Raw genomic sequence first — 24,121 nt, 5'->3', positions numbered from 1 at the left:
CACAACAATTTACCTCCACTTCCAAGATGGAGTTGGTTCCGGTTCCTGTGATTCCTCCTGATCATATTCTGGCTATGGTTCGCACCAGTCTAATTTCTCCTTTGCGTGACAAAATTCTTGTAGCTCAGGTCCAGGCTCCCCCTCAGAAACCTTGTGCCGCTCTTTTGTCTCAGAGTCTCTGTGCTGCCGTGCTCCAGACTTACCATTCTCCCAAGGCTGCTGGCCACCCTGGGAAGAATGAGCTCTTTTGGGCCATTTCCCAACAATTCTGGTGGCCTAGTCCATGTGCTGATGTAACTGCCTTGTAGCTGCCTGTTCCGTGTGTGCTCAGAGTAAGACTCCACAACACCTTTCAGTGGGCCTCCTACGACCCATACCCAATGGAGAGAGGCCCTGGACCCACCTGTCAATGGATTTCATTGTGGAATTACCCAACTCCCAAGGGAATACAGTTATCCTTATGGTGGTTGATCGGTTCTTGAAAATGTCCCATTGTATTCCACTTAAGAGGTTGCCCACTTCTAAGGAACTGGCTTGAATTTTTGCTCAGGAGATCTTTCACTTACATGGGCTACCCAAGGTTATTGTCTCAGACAGGGGTAGTCAGTTTATGTCCCAGTTCTGGCTAACCTTTTGTGCACAGTTGGGGATTCAGCTTGCTTTCTCCTCTGCATATTACCCGCAGTCTAATGGGACTGCAGAATGAGCCAATCAGTCCTTGGAGTATTTCCTACTTTGCTATATTTCTGACCACCATAACAACTGGTCAGACCTCTTACCGTGGGTGGGTGCTCACACTAGTGCCTTAAATTCTGCTTCCCAATTGTCCCCGTTTATGGCGAACTATGGTTTCCAACCCTTCATGTTGCCTGACTTGTTTGTGTGAGGGAAAGCGAGGAATGCATAACCCCACCCCGTCATTATACACTGTCATTTAGTGGAAGTTCAGCACAGCTTCATTTTCAGTGATATGTGACATCCTTCACGTTGTGCCCCATCACATTACAGGCACATTGTGAAGGAGGTACCAGCTTGGTTTTAGACAGGGAGTAGCAAGATGATGGTGCGAATGGGTTGGGGGGGGCATCAAAATGCATCTTTACCTATGTAGTTAAAAATCCTTGTACCTGCCCTGAGTGCCAGAGTACTCCCTCTCTCCTTGTGTATGTCACTCACACTGCACAAGCTTTGATTTGAAATGGCCGGCGGCGCTGTAACAAAGTCCTGCCTCCTAGACCAGCTTCTGTGATAGACGCAACATCTATTCAATGCCATGAAATTGAATTGGTGCGACGTGTACCATAGAAGCCACAAGTCGGTGTAGGAGGCAGGACTTTGTAACAGTGGCCACCCGGGTGATTCAATTCCAAGCTCCATGACAGCAGGAGGTGGCAGATCTGCGTGATCCACGGGCACTGGTAGGCTGCATTTGGTGGGCTCTGGTAGGCTGCATTTGGTAGGCATTGGTAGGCGGCATTTGGTGGCCACTAGTAGGCTGCATTTGATGGGCACTGGTAGGCTGCAATTGGCACTGGTAGGCTGCAATTGGTGGGCACTTGTAGGCTGAATTTGATGGGCACTGGTAAGCTGCATTTGATGGGTACTGATAAGCTGCATTTGATGAGGCTGAAATTGGTGGACACTGATAAGGCTGCATTTGGTGGGCACTGGTAGGCTGCAATTGGTGGGCACTGGTAGGCTGCATTTGATGGGCACTGATACGGTTGCATTTGGTGGGCACTGATAAACTGCATTTGGTGGACACTGATAAACTGCATTGGTGGACACTGATAAGGCTGCATTTGGTAGGCACTGGTAGGCTGCAATTGGTGGGCACTGGTAGGCTGCATTTGATGGGCACTGATACGGCTGCATTTGGTGGGCACTGGTAGGCTGCATTTGATGGGCACTGATACGGCTGCATTTGGTGGGCACTGATAAACTTCATTTGGTGGGCACTGGTAGGCTGCAATTGGTGGGCACTGATACAGCTGTATTTGGTGGGCACTGATAAACTGCATTTGGTGGGAACTGATAAGGCTGCATTTGGTGGGCACTGGTAGGCTGCATTTAATGGGCACTGATAAGGCTGCATTTGGTGGGCACTGATAAGGCTGCATTTGGTGGGCACCAGTAGGCTGCATTTGGTGGACACTGATACGGCTGCATTTGGTGGGCACTGATAAGGCTGCAATTGGTGGGCACTGGTAGGCTGCATTTGGTGGACACTGGTAGGCTGCATTTGGTGGGCATTGGTAGGCTTCAATTGGTGGGCACTGGTAGGCTGCATTTGATGGGCACTTATTAGGCTGCATTTGGTGGGCACTGATAAGGCTGCATTTGGTGGGCACTGGTAAGGCTGCATTTGATGGGCACTGATGAGGCTGCATTGATGTTGTGTATCATGTCTGCAGTCTCTGACCATCTCCTGTATCATGTCTGCATTCTCTAACCATCTCCTGTAGTATGTCTGCAGTATGTCTGGGGGCTCTTTCAAACAAACTCTCTAATAGAAGTCCTCTCTGTGTCCATTAGAGAGACCCCCCCCACTTCAGGTCCCATTGAAGTACTCTGCTTCTTTTCCTGTATTTTGTTTATTGTTAAGAGATCGTGGGAGGATCCCAGGGTAACAAAGACTCCTTGGAGGAGCATTTCTGTGTTTGAATAATTGATATTTGTAAACATTTGTAAAGGGAAGGAGTTAGTACGATGACCACACCAATGTGGGGGCATCACAAATATTTCTGCACCCAGGCGTCTGTGACCCTAGGATCGGCCCTGATCATATCCTCCAGGACATAGTGGCCACCAACCTTACACAGCAGATCTTAGGGGAAGAAACTCCTTTGAATGAGAAACAAAAGTCTTGGTTTCTTTGTGCCTGTAAAAATGTGCATACAAATAAGCAAAAATCACCTTTATAAAGATGTATTAACATTTAGATCCAAATCACTCCCTCAGCTGGGGTGATTTTTGCTTTGACGGGGAGAGAATAGAAGTGAAATAAAGCACATATATCCCTCAGACATAGAATTTCACTATTATAACAAATTAAGAATGGAGAAATAGGTTATTACAATGTAAATGTTTCTTTTAAATTGGAGAGCTTCCTTAAGTGCCTTTGTTTATCATAACATCTAGAAAAACATGTTATTCTGTAACATTTATGGGAATGGTACTATTCCCTTTCTTACGTAAACTCAAATTATAGCAGAGATGTACACTGGTCAATTATTTTTGTAAAACCATTTGTTTCCCTTTTGTTCCCGGTGCACTGGGAATGACACAGAGGAAAGACTAAACAATTTTTTTTTTTATGTAGTGAGCTATAAATACTGTCCACGTTTTACCAATTCTATTTATTACACAGAAGTGACTCATCAGAACACACAGGTTAGTAGGATATTCCAATATTCCACAGGCCATGTGCAGATTGATTTTTTTTCATCCAGCCAGGAGAATATAAATGAAAAGGTCATCATCTGCGATGACAAAGTTGCTTACGTGTTCATTATTTGAAAAAAAAAAGAATGTAAATTTATGGAAATATTGTAAATGTAATTTATTTTGATGTTAATAATGGTAAACTGACCGCATATAAACACATATTTTATTTGTGCAGTTGTATACAAATTAACACATATCATGCAACTTACTTTCTATTATACTTGTATTTTCATAATTAATCTAAAAAGGATACAAATTTACAGATTATTTTTTATGTTAATATTTTGTTACAGCAGACAAAAATATTTTTAGAGTAAATGAAATACTCAATAAACCACTCCATATGCAACTCAGATGAAATCAGGTTGGTTACTCATGCTGGTTGTTGTACAATGTCCAAATCAATGTCAGAGCGTATCATTGGAATGCCAATGGCTGTGCAAATATTTTTAACATATCTGACCTATTTATTTCTACAACGTTTATGGCTAATAATCATGCAGATACTCAATCAAGTCGATCCCCCTATATCAGAACACATACAACTATTTTTTTTAATAATGATATACTAATACTGTAGACAAATGTACAATGAAATGCCCTCTTAGTAAACAATATTGAGCACATTTCTGCATATAGAATTACTCTGTAATGTAGCAGTATATTCCTCTGGGTCACACAACTTATAAGAGACCTAAAAGTGCGCTGGTTACAGGAGCAGGTAGCCCTGTATGTCTAAATGATGCTGGCCCTCCCTTGCAAGGACTATTGTAATTACTAAATGATTTCACTATAATTTTTGTGTCAATCTTCCCTTCTCAGTCAAGCCTGGAGCCAGAAACGCTGCAGATGTTACCCTGTAATTACAATGGGTCATGAGATTTACCTATCTAGACTTTTTGGTGACAAACCCACTAATCACATTTACCTTCAGTTTGTTGCCAGTACTTTAGGAGGTAAAGGCAAAACTGAAAGTATGGAGAAACCTGTCCTTCTGCCTAATTAGATGTATCAATCTTTAAAACTGAAAATCTTGCATAAATGTACCTACCAATTTTGAAACATACTAACTTGGATACCAAAACTTTTTTTTAAAACTCTCACCCAGCTATTGACCACTTGCCCTCTAGAAGCACGCAAGCCTCCTGATAAAAACAATGTACATTTACTAAGACCCATCTCACAGGTAGAGCTGGCAATGGCAGACTTCCATGGATCATTTTTGGCTACCCATCTGCTGACTGTGAGCTGGTTACTCAACCCAGATATCAGCAACTCAGCATCCATGTTGTAAGCTGCTATTCTAAACTCACTTAAAGCCCTTTAATTGTTCCCCCTCAGGGGCCCAAAAGCACCGTACCCTCTTACCCGTTCTATGCTGAGTACTATTTGAGTATGGAAGGCTTGATGTAGCTGTCATCCACAGGTTCCCAACTGCCTTTTACCAGCCATCTCCCTCTGGAGAAATAGAAGTTCAAATCTTACAAAAAAATATATAAATAAAATACAGCGGTTAAATACTGTCTTGATATTCAGGGCATACATGAAAAAGAATTATCCGCCTTTAGCATAACCTGTCAGTTGAGAGGATTTAGTAAAATATGAGAAAAAGCTTAGACCATCAAGGCTAACCCAACAATAAAAAACAGTGTCAAACGTGTCTTGAAAGAAGCGCTGGGTAAGCCAGTTCAGTTGTGAATGGGCATTCTGTGCTCCTGAGAAGTATAATTCTCTACAGTCTTTTCCTTGAAACCCCTTGTTTCCTATATTTCATGTAACCTGCAGCTATTTCTTCTAAATATATCATAGCTCTCACAGAAGTTCACTATACACCAATCTCTAAGTTGACATGCATTAAAGGCACCAGCACTTTACATTTGTCCACTACAATGCATAACAATTCAGTTTGACCTGTGATTTACAACTCAGTGGCAGCATTTTTTAACTGAATTTATACTGAAATGTTCGTTTTCATGTTGATGTATTTAAGGCACCATTTTTTAAAATGTTTAGCAAATATTTAAATGCATAAATATGTTTTTTTTTATAGCCTTGCATGGGATATCCCACAATGGTGCTTTACACGCTGCTGGGGCATTTTAAAGGGCCCAAAGTTGAAGAGCATGCACTCTTTGGAACTCTCTTCTCACCACCCATGTACATATCTTCTTCTCACCATAGATAGTGACAATAAAGTATACTTCAAATGTATACTCAGTTCCCAACTTGTCCAGTGTTTATCCTTTCTTGTAGTCTGCAGTGCATACTCAGAAGCCTGTATTCTCATGCACAAGCGTGCACAACATCACACACAATGTGCACACTTGCCACATGCACTTGGGATGGCTATTATTTTTTAACTAAAGTCTTTTAAATAAACAACTTAATGAATTTACTCATTGAAAGTAAAAATACAAAACGGATATTTTCTTACATAAGGTGTTACAACACTTTTTTCCCCCCACGTACAAAATATTAGACCACCAAGGAAAAGAACACTATCTTCGTAGTTAACACTTCTGCATTAACAGCACTGGGTCCTTGGTTACGATTCTGGCCACAACATTATCTGCATGTTGCATATGTCTGTGTAGGTTTCTTCCCACACTTTAAAGACACACTGGTAGGTTAATTGGCTCTGTCTAAATTTGTCGTAGTATGTTTTCATGTGAGAGGGACCTAGATTGTAGGTTTTATGAGGGCAAGGAATGATATGAATGTACTGTATGTACAGTGCTGTGTAAATTGGCAGCACTGTATGAATGCTAATAATAAAAAAAAGGTACACTTCTATTTAAATTTGTACACAGAATCTACTTGTGATCATGGTGGGAGCTAAGATGACTTGGTGTTTGCTGACAGTGATTTGATACATATAGTTTATGTACATGACAATTAACATTTATACCAGTGCATGCTACCAAAGATGCATCTAGTGCTCTAGATGCATCTATTTGCATGTTCTGCCATACAAAGCACCTACCCCTGATCAGTTTATTCGTATCCTCAATGCAACACACTGCAGATGGAAATGACGATCAGTTTTGTATCCTTTTCATGTTTTTTTTTTTTTCTCTCTGTTCTTGAACGTGTAAGAAATCAAATAGAATATAATTGTTTGTAAATTCTTTAAAATTCTGGTTTAATATATGGCCTATGTGTTTACTTGTGTTTTATAGGAATAAATATTATCATCCAAAATGAATCAAACATCCTTCATGCAGTTCCTTTTGGTAGGGCTCTCCCACTACCCAAATCTCCAACCTCTTTTCTTTACCATATTCTTACTGATTTACATAATGGCATTTGTTGGAAATATATTGATATCAATTGTTATAAGTTCAGATTCTCGTCTTCACACTCCAATGTATTTCTTTCTTATTAATCTTTCCATATTGGACATTTGTTGCACAACTGCTGCTATCCCCAAGATGCTCCAGATACTTGTGATAGATAAGAAGTCAATCTCATATTCTGGCTGTATCTCCCAGTTATATCTATTCACTGCTGCTTTAAGTACTGAACTGATTCTTCTGACAGTTATGGCATATGACAGGTATGTGGCAATATGCTTCCCTTTAAGGTACAAAACAATAATGAGCAGGACAGCATGTGTATGTCTGGCGGGAGCTGCTTGGATCCTTGGCTCTGTGAACTCAATGACTCATACATGCCTTATATTGAAACTCAGCTTTAGAGAGCAAAACATCATTGACCATTTTTTCTGTGAAATTCCTCCAGTTTTAAAGTTGGCAAATTCTGACACATATGTTAATGATATTGTTATTGTAGCATCCGATGTTCTGCTGGGAATGATATGTTTTATTCTCACTGTTATTTCCTATACATACATCATTTCCACTATTATGAAAATTCGTTCTGCTGAGAAAAAAAAGAAGGCCTTCTCGACCTGCGCCTCCCACCTTACTGTAGTGACTATCTTTTATGGCGGAGTCATCTATACCTATGTACGGCCTGCCTTCAGCAACCAGTTAGAAGCTGATAAAGTTGTATCGGCTTTGTATGCCATTGCATCTCCAGTGTTAAATCCCGTTATATATAGCCTCAGGAATAAGGAGGTGATTAATGCCATTAATAAGACATTTTGCAAAAAGACAGTTTTTCAAAAGTGACTCACTGTGCATCAGTCTCTTCAGTTATTTCAGGAACTAATGTGAGTTTGGCCAGTGTGTTCACAATATATGATAATTTTCTTAAAAAATAAAATGTGTGTTGGCAGCAGATATGGCACTAACTTATATTTGAGAAAAGTATTTTGCCTGCCAAAAAAATGATTTCCCAGAAAGCTGCCTCATGTTGATGGGCACCAGAATCTTACACACCGTATATGCCCACAAAAGGTGAGGGAAAGTATGTGTGGGGAGAAGGGGGGTTCTATGTGCAAATTACATACATATAAGGCAGATACCTGTTTACTACATACTAGATAGTACAGTATATGCCAATGTAACAGTGTTCTGCACAATGATTACTTGAGGATGAACTCCAGTTTCCCAATTTAGCTACATTTATAGCATCTCTAGAAAGCATCAAGTTTAGGATCACACATGTCTACCAACTTTTTTAAATCAGCAGTCATGCTCAAAATATCTGCCATGGTATCCCTAACACATATTCATACAGGTACCTTTAAGTTTGACATTTTATATCTGCCCAATCCCCCATTAACCATAGCTCCCAACTGTCCCTGATTTTGAGAGACTGACCCTGATTTGTATTCGATTCCCTCTGTCCCTCTTTCCTCCTCGTTTGGGTCTAATCTATATAGTTGTAGATAAAATGTAGTTTTTATGTTTCAAACAGTGTTTCCCAGTGTTAAACCTTTCATCCAATTTCTAAATTTCAAGATTTGTAAATTTCAACAGCCAGTAAAAAGGAACAGTAATCATAAAAAATAAAAAAAAACACACTTGTGGGTTTAGCTAATCCTGTTTTGTATAGGGGGCATGGCAGGGGGTGTGTTCTATGCCTACATACTTTTGGTAATAGGTGTCCCTCCTTCCCATCAAAAAGTTGGGAGGTATGTTTAACTGTAAACAAGAAAATTGAGAACATCAAGAATGGTCTTGACCTGAAGACTGGATTAAACATTTTACAATCAGCTGACGACAATTTAATTCATGTTTGTATTACTCTCAAAAGATAACTCATCCCTCTCCATATGTTTACAATGAGTGTACTGTAGATCACACGATGGCCTAGTTCAGTGATTCTCAACCTGAGTTCCGTGGAACCCTAGGGTTCCTCCAGAGGTTGCTAGGGGTTCCTTTAGCATTGGCAATTTCTGCCTCTCTGATAAGTTCCCACTGACACCATTGATCTTTTTAGCTATCTGTAAGGAGGTAATTCTATCCAATGACCACAAGTGTTAAGACCATTCTTCCCACTGACCATCACATTAATGTATCATGAGTTGTAGATTTCTAATTTTTAGCAGGGGTTCCCTGAGACTGGAGAACTATTTCAAGGTTTCCTCTATGTTGAAAAGGTTGAGAAAGGCTGGTCTAGATGTAAGGCTCACAATGTAACATTTAGGCATGTAACTATAATGCCCTCCAATAATAAATTCTTGCAATTGGGTTTTTTATCTGCTTAGTCTACAAATGTAAAAAGAAAAAAACCTCTGTAAGATAAATATATATATATATATATATATATATATATATATATATATATATACATATATATATATATTAGGGCTGTTACTGATTAAAATTTTCCTGTTCGATTAATCGATTTTTTTAAATCGATTAATCGACTAATTTCGATTAATTATAATGCACATAGTTTTTAAATTTTTTTTATTAAACTTTAAGAAAAACATAGAAAGTTAGTTTAACTTTTAACTGTAATGTCCACATGTCCCCCCATGCTGTATTGTCCACATCTCCCCCCATGCTGTATTGTCCACATCTCCCCCCATGCTGTATTGTCCACATCTCTCCCCATGCTGTATTGTCCACATCTCCCCCCATGCTGTATTGTCCACATCTCTCCCCATGCTGTATTGTCCACATCTCCCCCCATGCTGTATTGTCCACATCTCTCCCCATGCTGTATTGTCCACATCTCCCCCCATGCTGTATTGTCCACATCTCTCCCCATGCTGTATTGTCCACATCTCCCCCCATGCTGTATTGTCCACATCTCTCCCCATGCTGTATTGTCCACATCTCCCCCCATGCTGTATTGTCCACATCTCTCCCCATGCTGTATTGTCCACATCTCCCCCCATGCTGTATTGTCCACATCTCTCCCCATGCTGTATTGTCCACATCTCCCCCCATGCTGTATTGTCCACATCTCCCCCCCATAAAGTACTGTCCACATCTCCCCCCCATAAAGTACTGCCCACTTCTCCCCCCATAAAGTACTGCCCACTTCTCCCCCCATAAAGTACTGCCCACATCTCCTCACATCTCCCCCATACCTTAATATTCATGATTGTCTGCTCTGTCTGGAATAGACAGCAGGCAGACCCGTCTATCCTCAGAGTAGACACTGGATGGACTTGTGTCTTTATTCAACCTTACTAACTATGAAACTATGAAACTATGACACAAGCAGGCGGGCGATGATGACGTCAGCGTGCACGTCTCGGCTGCCCTCGGGTGGACCAAGATGGCAGCGGCTCCGGAGCTAGGCCGAAGCCGCAGCCTTTCCTATGGGCGAGACCGCGGAGCTGACTCCGCGGATCGTCCTTGATCAAAATTATTTTGACCGATCAAAGAAATTAACGATTAATCGAACAATTAATCGTTAATTTCCGCAGCCCTAATATATATATATATATATATATATATATATATATATATATATATATTATATCCAGGGCTTTTTTCTCAGGAAATAGGTGCAGAAACTCACCCTCCCCAGCCAACTCTCCACCCCCAATCGTGTTGTTCCATGGGGAGAGAAGCAAAGCGGCGCCAATTCCACGTAGGCCCAAAAGGCACAGAGTGCGCCACTTATGAGTGCATAACACACAGGGCTCAGGAAAGTGTACTCTGCAGTGATGAGGTGTGTGTATGACACAGTGCACAAAAAACTAAAAATCAGTGGACAGTACTTGCATATCTCCCCCAGTGTAACCATCTATTGCTCACCTCTGTGCCCCCCATTCAAACCTCACCTCTGCAAACCTTGTCCACAGCTGATCTATGCCCCCTTTCACAGCTCACCTCTTCTTCCTGCGGTCTGCAGCTCCCCTCTTCTTTGCCCTGTCCACAGCTCACCTCTTCTTCCCCCCATCTGCAGCTCACCTCTTCTTTCCCCCGTCCGCAGCTCACCTCTTCTTTCCCCCGTCCATGGCTCAACTCTTCTTCCCTCCTGTCCATGGCTCACCTCTTCTTCCCTCCTGTTTACGGCTCACCTCTTCTTCCCTCCTGTTCATGGCTCACTTCTTCTTCCCTCAGTCCACAGCTCATCTCTTCTTTCCCCCATAGCTAACCTTTTCTTTCCTCAGTGCACGGATCACCTCTTCTTCCCCTCGTAGCTCACCTTTTCTTCCCTCAGTTCACAGCTCACCACTTCTCTCCCCCCGTCTGCAGCTCACCTTTTCTCTCTAGTGGCGCATGGTTGAAGTTTTAGGATGGGGGGTGCCAGACAAATGTAAATGTAAAATAGTGGACGTGGCTCTAAGGTGGTGTGGTTAGCGTCTGAGATGAATGAGGGATGGAGGGAGAGGGAGAGAGGGACGGAGGTACAGCAGGCCCAGATCCTACACAACAATAGAAATATGTGTATTCTAGAAAGTTTAACAATCAGCAGATAAAGATATTCCAAACGCCTGGTGTTAGCACTTCAATCATCCTGGCACCATGGTTGTTATGGTGTCAGGATGATTGAAGCACATTATTTCTATTATTACATCAATTGTAATATAAAATTAAATCATTCAACTCACCATAATGCAGAATCAGTGGGAGCCCTGAGCGTGTCACTAGCCACATCGCCTGCCACCAGATGATATCAGGTGTCCCCAGCGGAGTCCTTTCTTACATGCAGCCTGTGTGCCATAAAATGCAGCCTGTGTCACACAAAATGCAGCCTGTGTCCCACCAAATGCAGCCTGTGTCCCACCAAATGCAGCTAGCCTCTGTCCCCCAAATGCAGCCTGTGTCCACCAAATGCAGTCTGTGTCCCCCAAATGCAGCCTGTGTCCCCCCCAAATGCAGACTGTGTCCCCCAAATACAGCCTGTGTCCCACCAAATGAAGCCTGTGTCCACCAAATGCAGCCAGCCTGTGTCCCCCAAATGCAGCCAGCCTGTGTCCCCCAAATGCAACCAGCCTGTGTCCACCAAATGTAGCCTGTGTCCCCCAAATGCAGTCTGTGTCCCCCAAATGCAGTCTGTGTACACCAAATGCAGCCTGTGTACCACCAAATGCGACCTGCGCCCCACCAAATGCAGCCTGTGTCCCATCAAAGGCAGCCTGTGTCCCATTAATGCAGCCAGCCTGTGCACCCCAAATGCAGCCTGTGTTCCCCAAATGCAACCAGCCTGTATCTCATTAATTCAGCCTGTGTCCCATTAAACCCCCCTCCCCCATTCTCCCCCGGAGCACTTACCTTACTGTGTGTTGTCCTCTCCAGCTGTGTCTCCTTGCACAGCGGCGATGGAGGAGTCCGCTCCTCTCATACTTCCTGTTTTCTCTTTCCAGGGTGCAATGGGAGAGAAAAAACAGGAAGTAACATCAAACTCAGATGTCAATCAAACCGCCTGGCCGTAGTAATAGATACTACGAGCGCCAGGCGGAAGCTACTCTGTGATTCGGAAAGCGCCACAAGGCAACATAAAAGCCTGCAAATGAAGCTCTGCATCTGCAATCTCATGATTGCATAGATGTGGTACTTCCCACATGTCAGGAAAGAATCCCTCCACTGGTAATATCGATCATTTGGTGTGCAGTACTGAGATCCACCAGCAGGTGTCTCCTGGCAGTTTGGAGCTGTCAGAAGAGCTTTTTCCTGCTGGAATTGTGCCATCTTTGGCCCTCAGTACTGGCATCCACCAGCAGAGGGATCCTGGCAGTGTGGAGCAGGTATTACCTTCTGCAATCAGGCATTATATGACTTTGATAGCAGCTATAGTATAAATACCAGGGGAAGTGTCCCAAGTGACACACCTTGCCTTGGTATTGTCCTTGTGCCCTGACCTGCAGCCTGTTTATCTGTTAGCCTGATCCTGAAGTCTGATTGCTGTATCCTGTACCTGTTTGTTTCTGTTCCTGTATCCCTTAATCCTTGCCCTGCAGCCTGATTCCTTCCATCTGGTTTCCCTGTCTGTTTACTCCTGGCCCCCCATCTGCTGATCTCCTGTTTATGACCCTGGCCTGGCTTGATTACGATTCTGGTACTCTCCTTTTGCTATATATGCTAGTTGGTTTATTATCACTGTTTGGTTGTTCAGTTTGTTCACTCTGTATTGGTGGTGTGTTCACATTTATATGCATTTACTTTAATAATAAATTTACTTTCTTTAACCTATTTATGTCTGGTTCACTCTGTCGCAGTCACACAATTCTGGTCACATCTGGTTTATAATACCATAAGTGTACTGTGTCCGGTGTCGCACTGTGTCCGGCTTCCAAACACAGTGCACTTAACCACTTCCCGACCAGCGGACGCCAATGTACGTCGGCAGAATGGCACGGGCAGGCATATTGGCGTACAGGTACGTCCAATTTTAAATACCGCCCTGCCATCGCGTGCCTGCCCCGGCGGCATGCTCGTGTGCCGGTCGGGACCCCCGTGAGTCCGGTGGCGGGTCCCGCGGACTCGATCGCCGCAGGGATACCCGCGATCGTCTCACGGGGTGGCTTAATGAGGAGATGCCCTTGTAAACAGCATCTCCCCGTTCTGCCTAGCAACAAGTGACGCTGATCTCTTCTCCATGTGATTGGAACAGAGATCAGTGTTCACTAAAACAAAGCCCAGCCCCCCACAGTTAGTAACACGCCCCTAGGAACACTTAACCCCTACACTGCCACCCCCTGGTTAACTCCTTCACTGCCAGTGTCATTTACACAGGAATCATTGCATTTGTATAGCAGTGATTGCTGTATAAATGACAATGGTCCCAAAAATTTGTCAAAAATGTCTGATGTGTCCGCCATAATGTCGCATTCACAATAAAAATCGCTGATCGCCGCCATTGCTAGTAAAAAAAAATTATTAATAAAAATGCCATAAAACTATCCCCTATTTTGTAAACGCTATAACTTTTGCGCAAACCAATCAATAATCGCTTATTGCGATTTTTTTTACCAAAAATATGTAGAAGAATATGTATCGGCCTAAACTGAGGGAAAAAAATGTTTTTTTATATATTTTTGGGGGATATTTATTATAACAAATAGTAAGTTTTTTTCAAAATTGTCGCTCTATTTTTGTTTATAGCACAAAAAAATAAAAACCGCAGGGGTGATCAAATACCACTAAAAGAAAGCTCTATTTGTGGGAAAAAAAGGACGTCAATTTTGTTTGGGAGTCACGTCGCACGACCGCGCAATTGTCAGTTAAAGCGACGCAGTGCCGAATCGCAAAAAGTGGTCTGGTCTTAAGCCAGCAAAATGGTCCGGTCTGAAAGTGGTTATTGGCGCGGGGCTTCCTTTAAAATCCATACCAGACCTGAAGGGCCTAGTATGAAATTTGGGGCGACTCCCACGCAATTTTTTTTTGTTTTAGTTTGGGGTTCCCCTTAATATTCATACCAGACCCAAAGGGCCTGGTAATAGACTGTGGGGGAATCCCATGCCGTTTTTTTCAATGACTTTTATGTGTATTGCCAAGACCAACAATTCATTATAGCCGTAAGTACTTTTAAGTGGCTTTCTTTCCTTTAGAAATGTCATTTTGTGCAGGGACTGTTGTAAACACGGGAAACCTGCACCACTTTACAGGCATACTATAGACACTCCCCAGGTACGAAATTTAAAGGACTATTTCACTTTTATTGTTTCACTTTAAGCATTATTAAAATCATGGGAAAAAACTTTTTTTTGCATTGATACATGCCCCCTGGGGCAGGACCCAGGTCCCCAAACACTTTTTATGACAATAACTTGAATATAAGCCTTTAGAATTAGCACTTTTGATTATTCATGTTCGTGTTCCATAGACTTTAACGGTGTTAGCATGTTCGAACAAATTTTTTGGCTGTTCGCATTTTCTGCTGCAAATCGAACTGGGGGGGGGGGGGGTGTTCAGCTCATCCCTACACCTTATACTCCCAGTCCACAACTACAGCTTGTCTCTACCCCCTTCCACATTTCACTACTGCACCGCCATCTACAGATTACCCCAATCCACGGCTTTCAGCTCTTCAGCTTTCAACTCTTCACCCCCTGTCACCTTCAAATGACCTGCCAACACCCCTCTTACCAGCTCTTGCCACCGTACTACCTGCCCCACCTCCCCCCTACTCAGCTCTCACTTTGCACAACCTCTCCCGCTTTCTAGCTCCAACAACTTCACCCCCCTCTTCATACATTCTCCCCCACTGTGGCCCACAGATATCACCTTCCGTGCAGATGCCACTCGCCTCCCCCCCCCCTTCCCTCCACAGTTTTCAGTGCACTCACCTCCTCTCCAAAGCTTGCGGTGCAGCTATCATTGGCCTGTTTAGAGCATGTAGGCTTTTTTCCAACACAGTGAAGTTCCAGTTGAACACTTCACTCGGCTCTGAGCTACACACATCTGACAGGGAGGCAGGGCAGGGCTGGGCGGGACGGTAGCCACAGGGCTCGGTGGGATGGGAGCCATGGGACGGGAGCTGCAGCACTGGGCGGGATGGGAGTCACAACTCCCGAAGCTCCAGACGCCGCTTGGGGGGGGGGGGGGGGGTCGGGCACTGGCTGACATATACACATGTCCTGACAATAGGACACAGAAGCCGGTGAAGGAAGCGAGTAGTGCAAAAACCTCCTCTACCGCCTTTTGTGTTCAGTGACTGGATGGAGAGGACAGAGCTGCCAGAGGTAGCGGAACGCCACTCCACCACGTTCTGGCGGAAAAAAAGCCCTGATTATATCATATTAAAAACCTGCTATAGAATGAAAGAAAAAATTATGATCTGTTAAATGACCTTACCTTTCCTGCTACCTGCACCTCAAAATTCTGTTCTGCTTAAGGCTGGGTTCACACTGCTGCGATGCGGGAACGTTGTGAATCCGCTGCGGGTTCCCGCATCGCATGCCTCCTGGCGGCAGTTCACACTGCCCTATGCGAACTGCTGGGAGTGTCAGTGAAAAGTTAATGACACCCCCAGATCAGTTCGCATATCGCAGTGCGATCTGCAAACTCGGACAGGAATCGTATCGCATGGTGTGAACACCCATGCGATCTGATTCTGCTGCGGACCAAAAAAAGGGTCCTGTGCGAATTTGGGCCGGATGTGATGCGAATTCAGCCATACTATCTGTATGGCTGAACTCGCATCGCACAGAGATCGGATGTGATTTGCACTGCAGTGTGGTGAACCCAGCCTAAGAGGTGATTCTCCACTGAAGTTTTCTGTGGAGACCAACACTATTGAAAATGGCAGTCTCTTGGTCTCCCCATTGTTCAATGCTTCCTCCCACAGACATGACATGAACCACATAGTGTTCTTCAAATGGATGTATTCAACAGCAGTTAAAGTGTTTGTTACCCCAACATTTCATATTACTGATATGTGCCTGTTGTACCATGCACTTGTATAAAAAAAAGTATCCTGTTCTCTTTGTATTGCTTCCTTTATGTGGAATTCCTGGAGTTTCTACCCGGCCCATCTACTTTACTATTAAAAACTGACCACACTAAGCAGGAGAACAAATCGTGGTCAGTTCCCTAGCTATGCTTAGAACTAAGCCTACCTAGCCACCAATGATCAGACTTGTTCTGACACTCCCCCCATACAGTCTTTCACTGGGAAGCTCAGTGTACCATTGCTTCTCCTCCCACAGCCGGATAGGCTTCAGAAAAGGTATGTATACTGATTTCTTCTTTACAGGGCTAGATTAATGGTTAATGTTAGCATGTCTGTAGGTGCAGGGATTTTAGTTTTAGGGTGGACTTACACTTTAAGTCCATGAATCACTTTTATTTAGCAAAGGAACAAACATCCACTATGAGGCATGGTTGCAGTATAAGACCGCAGACCATACCTGGAGCAAAATTCGGCCAGTTTAGCAGGGATCGGACAAATTTTTATTTATGCATGTATAGGCAGTCTGGTTGGACAGAAGTCAGTCTACTAATTGATGTCTGCAGAACCAGCCTGTTGGATTTTCCTAGTTCAATCAGTGCTGCCAGCTATAGCCGACAGTGCTGATCATTGTATTCTGATTCTGAACAGGGAAGTCTCCTCGCTGTCAGAATACAATAGTTCAGCTTGAAATCCCTCATCCATATCAAATATGTAGAAGAGCAAATCAAGTAATTTTTTTTTTTTTATTCAAGCAGCTGGTTGAACATAAAAAAAAAAATAGTCATGTATGGGCTTTCTTAACCTAAGGTTGAACATACAATATCCAATTTTCTTGAACAGTTTTCCTTTGGATTGACCAAAATCATATAATATGAGGTCAAACCTAAACACTTTAAATGTGTATGCAATCAGGCAGGCCCTTGCACTACATAGTTGGAGGTAAATCTAAAGGAAATTCAATAAGAAAATTGTATAATATATGGCCAGCTTAAGTAAACTAATCTGTAACTGCTAAGTAAGCAGGCAAATGCCAGCAGATCCACTATGGATGTTAGTGGATAAAGTGGACCTTTACACCCAAACACAAAAATCCATGGTACATGCAGCTCTGTATGCAAGTCCCTGAACATGCCTAAATTATTTTGTAGAATCAAAGATTTTTGTTTCACTTCCTGGTCTCCAAAAGGCACTGTTGTCATAGTCAGGACTAGGGATGAGCTCAGGCGTGTTCGCATTGGTCCACGTGCAGAGCCCGCCAGGAAGTCGGCGCATCGCTGTGCTATTCACAGGCAGTGAGACATTGCCCAATCTCTGCAGCTGTGCATCAGGGTAATGTCTCACTGCCTGGGATGAGCGCAGTGCTGCGCCGACTTCCTGGCGGGCTCTGCACGTGGACCATGCGAACACGCCTGAGCTCATCCTTAGTCAGGACCTCAAAGATGCCCCCCACCCACAGAAAGTCTATATAACCAGTATTATTGAACAATAATAAGTCACATCAGATTTCACATAAAACAAGCACTCTGCAAAATTTGCCACACCTTGCTTTCCTTTAGTCAGGTGCAAGACTTTGGCCAATGGTGGTTTTTAATAAAGCTGCAGTCCCGGCAGCGCTTTGCCAGTGTTTGGGAGTTTTGTGTGTGGGATAGCTAGGGAGGGGGAGGGAGTCTACCGTGTAGTAAAGTACTATTACAGCTATACAGTGCTATATACAGCACTATGTTCAGTACTGCATGTTGCCAGTGATATGATGATTTGCAGTGGCTAGAGAGAGTAGAGTGTAACGCTGGGTATACATGGCCCAAAAATCATCCAGTTCAGCAGGAACCAGACAACTTTCTGTCAGTGTGTACAGTTGTCTATCTGACAGAATCTTCAACAACCAGCTTTTGTCAAAGGGACATGCTGGGAAAACCAGCATCCGATCAGTACTTGCAGCAAATGGCTGCAAGTGCTGATCTGTGAATTCTGGTGGAGAAGGGGGATGGACAGGAGATTCTTCCCGCTGTTAGAATTCAAAAGAAAAACAATGTTGGTGTGGCAATATGTCAGTTTTTTTCATTCAACTGCTGGCTGAAGGAAAAAAAAAATCAGTGTGTACCCAGTTTAACCATCTCAATACAGGGCACTTTCACCCCCTTCCTGCCCAGGCCATTTTTTAGCTTTTAGCACTGTTGCACTTTGAATGGCAATTCTGTGGTCATGTAACACTGTATCCAAATAATTTTTTTTATCTTTTTCTTCACACAAATAGAGCTTTCGTTTGGTGGTATTTAATCACTGCTGGGATTTTTATTTTTAACAAAGACCGAACATTTTGAAAAAAATTTAGTCAATTTTGTAAATAAGTAACTTTTCTCCTTCACTGATGTGCGCTGATGAGGCTGCACTGATGGGCACTGATAGGCTGCACTGATGGGGTGGTACACATGGGCACTGATGAGGTGGCACTTATGGGCACTGATTAGATGGCACTGATGAGGAGGCACCAATATGCCACACTGATGAGCACTGATAGGTGGCACTGGTTGGCACTGGTGAGCACTGATAGGCAGCAGTGGTGGGCACTGATGGGCAGCACTGGTGGGCACTGATAGGTGGCATGCATAGGCAGCACTGATGGGCACTGATAGACATTGAAGGGCAGCACTGATGAGCAAGCACAGATGGGCAATGGGCAATGACTGGCATCACTTATGGGCACGGATTGGTGGCACTTATGAGCACTGATTGGTGGCACTGATGGGCACTGATTGGTGGCACCAATGGGCACTGCTGGGGCTTTCCTGTAATCAGGGCACTGATGATCAGTGCCCTGATTGCCTGCCCAGGTCTCCTCTGTGCCAATCAGCGGCATCTCCTCACCACACACTCTGTCAATGTGAGGCGAGGAGAGCCGATTCACGGTGCTTCAATATTTACATGTGACTGGCTGTGATTCGACACAGCCGATCACATGGTTAAAGAGCTGCGGTTCTTTACAGGGATTGTGGTCACGCCATGTCCTAGCAACACAACGAGGTCACAATTGCTGTGCTGGGCATGCAATAGTGGCCGTTCTGGGGCACAGTCATATGACGTCCTCCCAGGACAAGAGCTGCACCGTCCCTCCGTCATTTGACGGTGGGCGGGCAGCAAACGGTTAAAGCACAACCAAACCCATACATTTTTACAAGCTATGTGTCCTTCCTAGCAATTGAGTTACTTAACCCCTTCCCATTGACATAACATATAAATGCAGCTCCACTGCACTTGGCTTTTTTCCGTGGGGCCATATTTATGCATATCTCCCTTTGGCCTGGGAGCGCGCCACACAGGGCACTCCCAGCACAGAGACCAGGGTCTCCATGTGAGCCCTGGGCCCCATAAAAACAATCGGGACCTGGAACTGCCAGTTCTGGGTCACCCGGTCGCTGTGGTAGCCTCTGCCTGGCTACCGCAGCGATTAGTCACTGTGAAGCCCGGCCCTGTGTTTTTCTCTCTGTGAAGAGGAAAGATACAATGTGAAAAACAAGGTGTGTAAAAATAAAAACAAATAAATAAATCTCTTCCAAAACAGATCCATACTTCTCTGAGGCCTCCTAACCTACTTCTTCCCTTTTTCTTCAGTCCAAGTCCTTTGTTCCCTCCCCCTACTTCCTGCCAACATCACTTCCTGATGCATGAGCTCCATGAAGTGTAGTTAAAGTGGAGGTCTATCCAAAAATAAATAAAAAATTAAAAGCCAGCAGCTACACACACTGCAGCTGCTGGCTTTTAATAATAGGATACTTACCTGTCCTGGAGTCCAACGATGTCGACACCGCACGTGATGTTTCCATCAGTTGTTGGGTGCTGCTGCTGCCATTGCGGGTAAGGGAACCTGGCAGTGTAGCCTTGCAGCTTCACTCCGTAAACCCTACTGCACCGCTCCTCTCTCCTACTTGCCCGGCAACAGGAAGAGACAGAGGGAGGAGGAGGGAGCCCCGCGGTGACCTCATGGGCACCCCCGGACGTGGCACTGGAGTGGGAGAGGAAACAAATGAGCGGAATTTCCACTTTTAGGTGGAACTCCTCTTTAATTAACCACTTCGCGCTATAGCCAAAAGACGGCTACAGCGTGGACGCTATCTGCCGGAAGAGGGCGTCCCTGGACGTCCTCCTATTTACTTTCCCTCTACGCGCCGCCGCGGGCGCGCATCGGGGAAGTTCTGTGTTGGCCGTGTCCCTCGGACACAGTCAATCACAGATCATGCTAAATGGCCAATCACAGCGGCCATTTAGCACTCGATCGGCCTGTCCAATGAGAGGTGATCTCATATGTAAACATATGAGATCATCTCTCATCGCCGGCTCCCCTCCTCACACAGAGACAGCGTGTGAGGAGGGAGAGCTTCTGTGCTGCAGCTGCAGCGAGAACACACACACACACATACACACAGAGTAAAAAACACACACACAGGGTAAAACACACACACACACAGTAAAACACACACACACACACAGTGAAACACACACAGTGAAACACACACACACATGCCCACCTGTCCCCAGTGCCACCTATCAGTGCCATCTGTCCCCAGTGCCACCTATCAGTGCCATCTGTCCCCAGTGCCACCTGTCAGTGCCATGTGTCCCCAGTGCCACCTATCAATGCCACCTGTCCCCAGTGCCACCTATCAGTGTCATCTGTCCCCAGTCCCACCTTTCCCCAGTGCCACCTATCCGTGCCACCTGTCCCCAGTGGCACGTGCCACCTGTCGGCACCGCACCTGATGTTTCCATCAGTTGTCAGGTGCTGCTGCTGCCATTGCGGGTAAGGGAACCTGGCAGTGTAGCCTTGCAGCTTCACACCGTGAACCCTACTGCACCGCTCCTCTCTCCTACTTGCCCGGCAACAGGAAGAGACAGAGGGAGGAGGAGGGAGCCCCGCGGTGACCTCATGGGCACCCCCGGATGTGGCACTGGAGTGGGAGAGGAGACAAATGAGCGGAATTTCCACTTTTAGGTGGAACTCCTCTTTAATTAACCACTTTGCGCTATAGCCAAAAGACGGCTACAGCGTGGACGCTATCTGCCGGAAGAGGGCGTCCCTGGACGTCCTCCTATTTACTTCCCCTCTACGCGCCGCCGCGGGCGCGCATCGGGGAAGTTCTGTGTTGGCCGTGTCCCTCGAACACAGCCAATCACAGATCGTGCTAAATGGCCAATCACAGCGGCCATTTAGCACTCGATCGGCCTGTCCAATGAGAGGTGATCTCATATGTAAACATATGAGATCACCTCTCATCGCCGGCTCCCCTCCTCACACAGAGACAGCGTGTGAGGAGGGAGAGCTTCCGTGCTGCAGCTGCAGCGAGAACACACACACACACACATACACACAGAGTAAAAAACACACACACAGGGTAAAACACACACACACACAGTAAAACACACACACACACAGTGAAACACACACAGTGAAACACACACACACATGCCCACCTGTCCCCAGTGCCACCTATCAGTGCCATCTGTCCCCAGTGCCACCTATCAGTGCCATCTGTCCCCAGTGCCACCTGTCAGTGCCATGTGTCCCCAGTGCCACCTATCAATGCCACCTGTCCCCAGTGCCACCTATCAGTGTCATCTGTCCCCAGTCCCACCTTTCCCCAGTGCCACCTATCCGTGCCACCTGTCCCTAATGCCACGTGTCCCCAGTGCCACCTGTTAGTGTCACGTGTCATCAGTGCCACGTATCAGTGCCACCTGTCAGTGTCACGTGTCATCAGTGCCACGTATCAGTGCCACCTGTCAGTGTCACGTGTCATCAGTGCCACATATTAGTGCCATCTGTCATCAGTGCCACGTATTAGTGCCATCTGTCATCAGTGCCACATCAGTGTCACGAGCCATCAGTGCCACATATCAGTGCCATCTGCCATGAGTGCCACATCAGTGTCACATGTCATTGTCCTGGTGCTCCAGGGCCTTCAAAAGTGTAATAGGTAGTCAACAAGTTAGATGTGCAATTTATGCTCCTAGAACATGTGATGGCGCTCCCTGCATCTTTGGCCAGGCTCTGAAAAAGTCCCACACATATCGTAATACTCAGGAGGAGTAGCAGAATGTATTTTGGGGAATTATTTGTGTTATACACATGCCATGTGAGAGAAATAACCTATTACAATGACAATTTTGTGGGAAAAAAAATTAAAAATGAAAAAAATCTTCATTTTGCAAAGAATTGTGGGAAAAAATGACAATGCCTTGGAATGTCTACTTTCCAAAAAGGGGTCATTTGGGGGTTATTTGTACTTTCCTGGCTTGTTCGGGTTGCAAGAAATGATATAGGCCACCAGTACATCAGGTGTGATAAATTTTTTATGATTTGCACCACAGCTTGTAGACTCTCTAACTTTCACAAAGACCAAATAATATCCACTAATTTGGGTTATTTTTACCAAAGATATGTAACAGTATAAATTGTGACCAAAATGCATGAAAAAAAAATTAATAATTTGCAAAATTTTATCACAGAAACAAAGAAAAATGTGTTTTTTCAAAAAAAAATCAAAAATGTAAAAAAAAAAATTCAAAATTGTCGGTCATTTTTTCATTTAAAGCGCAAAAAATAAAAAACCCAGAGGTGATCAAATACCACCAAATGAAAGCTCTATTTGCATGAAAAAAAGGACAAAATATTCATTTGGGTACAGTGTTACATGACTGAGTAATTGTCATTCAAAGTGTGAGAGCACCGAAAGCTGAAAATTGGTCTGGGCAGGGTGGGGTGTTTAAGTGCCCAGTAGGCAAGTGGTTAAGGGCCGAGCCTGTTTTTGAGATGTGTGTTTACAAGTTAAAAACAGTTAACCACCGCAGAGACCCTTCTTATCAGAAACCGGACTACCGGTTGAAGAAGAAGATACCGGGGTTATGGCGGCTAGCTGCTGCCATAACAACGATACCCCCCTTCAACGTAAGGACGTACATCGTCGTGCGGAGGTCCAGAAGTGGTTAACATATGAATAGGGAATATCTAGCTTCTAAAAATACATGGTAACTAAAATGCATCATTCCATATATGTACGCTATAAAAAAAATCACCAAAATGGCCATAGCAACACAATCCTGCTCCAGAGCCTTTAAAAGGACCCTAGGGTTTGTGTCACCAAGGAGAGGGACCTTTACTGTACCTAGCCCTCCTAGAGCCACGTTACAAGGGGAAAATCTCAGAGCTCATCCTGCTGTCTCATAAAGCTGGCATAAACTGTGTCATGGACAACATGGCTTTGAGGAGAAGCAGCAGTGGGGGGTGGTTGCTTAACCTTCTCGCGCACGCATTATAGCCGGATGACAGCTTTAGAGCAAACCTTAATTGCTGGGAGGCTGTCAACAGACATCCTTCCCTGCATTAACTGCCCGTATGCCCCTGCGGGGCATGCTCTGTGATCACCATGAGACTTGGCTGATCACAGATCAGAGCTGATCATACCATGTGATCATCTGTCAGCCAATGACAGCTGATCACTTTATGTAAGATCAGTAATCTGCTTTTTTTCTACTTGTGATGACACACCGGCTTGTGTCAGAGGGACGGCGGTCCCGAAGAGGGTGAGACATCACCCAAGTATCTGTGCCCACCAGTGCCACCTGCCAGTACCTACCAGTTCCACCCGCCAGTGCATAGCAATGCCGCCAACCAGTGCCACTTACTACTGCCCACCTGTGCCACTTATCAATGCCCACCTGAGCCACCTATCAATGCCCATCAGTGCTGCCAATCAGTGCCCATCAGTTCCTCATCATCAGTACCACCTATCAGTGCCCTTCAGTGCCACCCATCTGTGCCACCCATCAATGCCACCCATCAGTGCCAACTCTCAGTGTCACCTATCAGTGCCCATCAGTGCCTCCTCATCAGTGCCCACCAGTGCCCCCTATCAGTGTCCATCAGTGCCGCCTTATCAGTGCCCTTCAGTGCAGCCTCATCAGCGCACAT

The 24,121-nt window shown here is 44.8% G+C and overlaps 1 protein-coding gene across 2 annotated transcripts; it reads left to right on the top strand.

Annotated features, from left to right (window-relative positions):
- Positions 1 to 3,284: 3,284 nt before the first annotated feature.
- On the top strand, positions 3,285 to 9,944 carry LOC143974495 (olfactory receptor 13G1-like). 2 transcript variants are annotated; one of them, XM_077475962.1, is made up of 3 exons: positions 3,371 to 3,393; positions 5,498 to 5,604; positions 6,627 to 9,944. In XM_077475962.1, the coding sequence occupies exon 3, from the start codon at positions 6,648 to 6,650 to the stop codon at positions 7,578 to 7,580; it is 933 nt and encodes a 310-aa protein (XP_077332088.1). In that variant the 5' UTR covers positions 3,371 to 3,393; positions 5,498 to 5,604; positions 6,627 to 6,647; the 3' UTR covers positions 7,581 to 9,944. The 2 variants fall into 2 exon arrangements, with proteins under 2 accessions (XP_077332087.1, XP_077332088.1); XM_077475961.1 differs by lacking the exon at positions 5,498 to 5,604 and having other exon boundaries at positions 3,285 to 3,393; positions 6,627 to 9,938.
- Positions 9,945 to 24,121: the final 14,177 nt, after the last annotated feature.

Source organism: Lithobates pipiens, unplaced genomic scaffold (genome assembly GCF_037356315.1).
Source record: "Lithobates pipiens isolate NorthernLeopardFrog02 unplaced genomic scaffold, aLitPip1_a1.2 Scaffold_13, whole genome shotgun sequence".
NCBI classification, from domain to species: domain Eukaryota; kingdom Metazoa; phylum Chordata; class Amphibia; order Anura; family Ranidae; genus Lithobates; species Lithobates pipiens.
The sequence above is the reverse complement of the archived record's forward strand: the minus strand, read 5'-3'. Positions and strand labels throughout refer to the sequence as shown.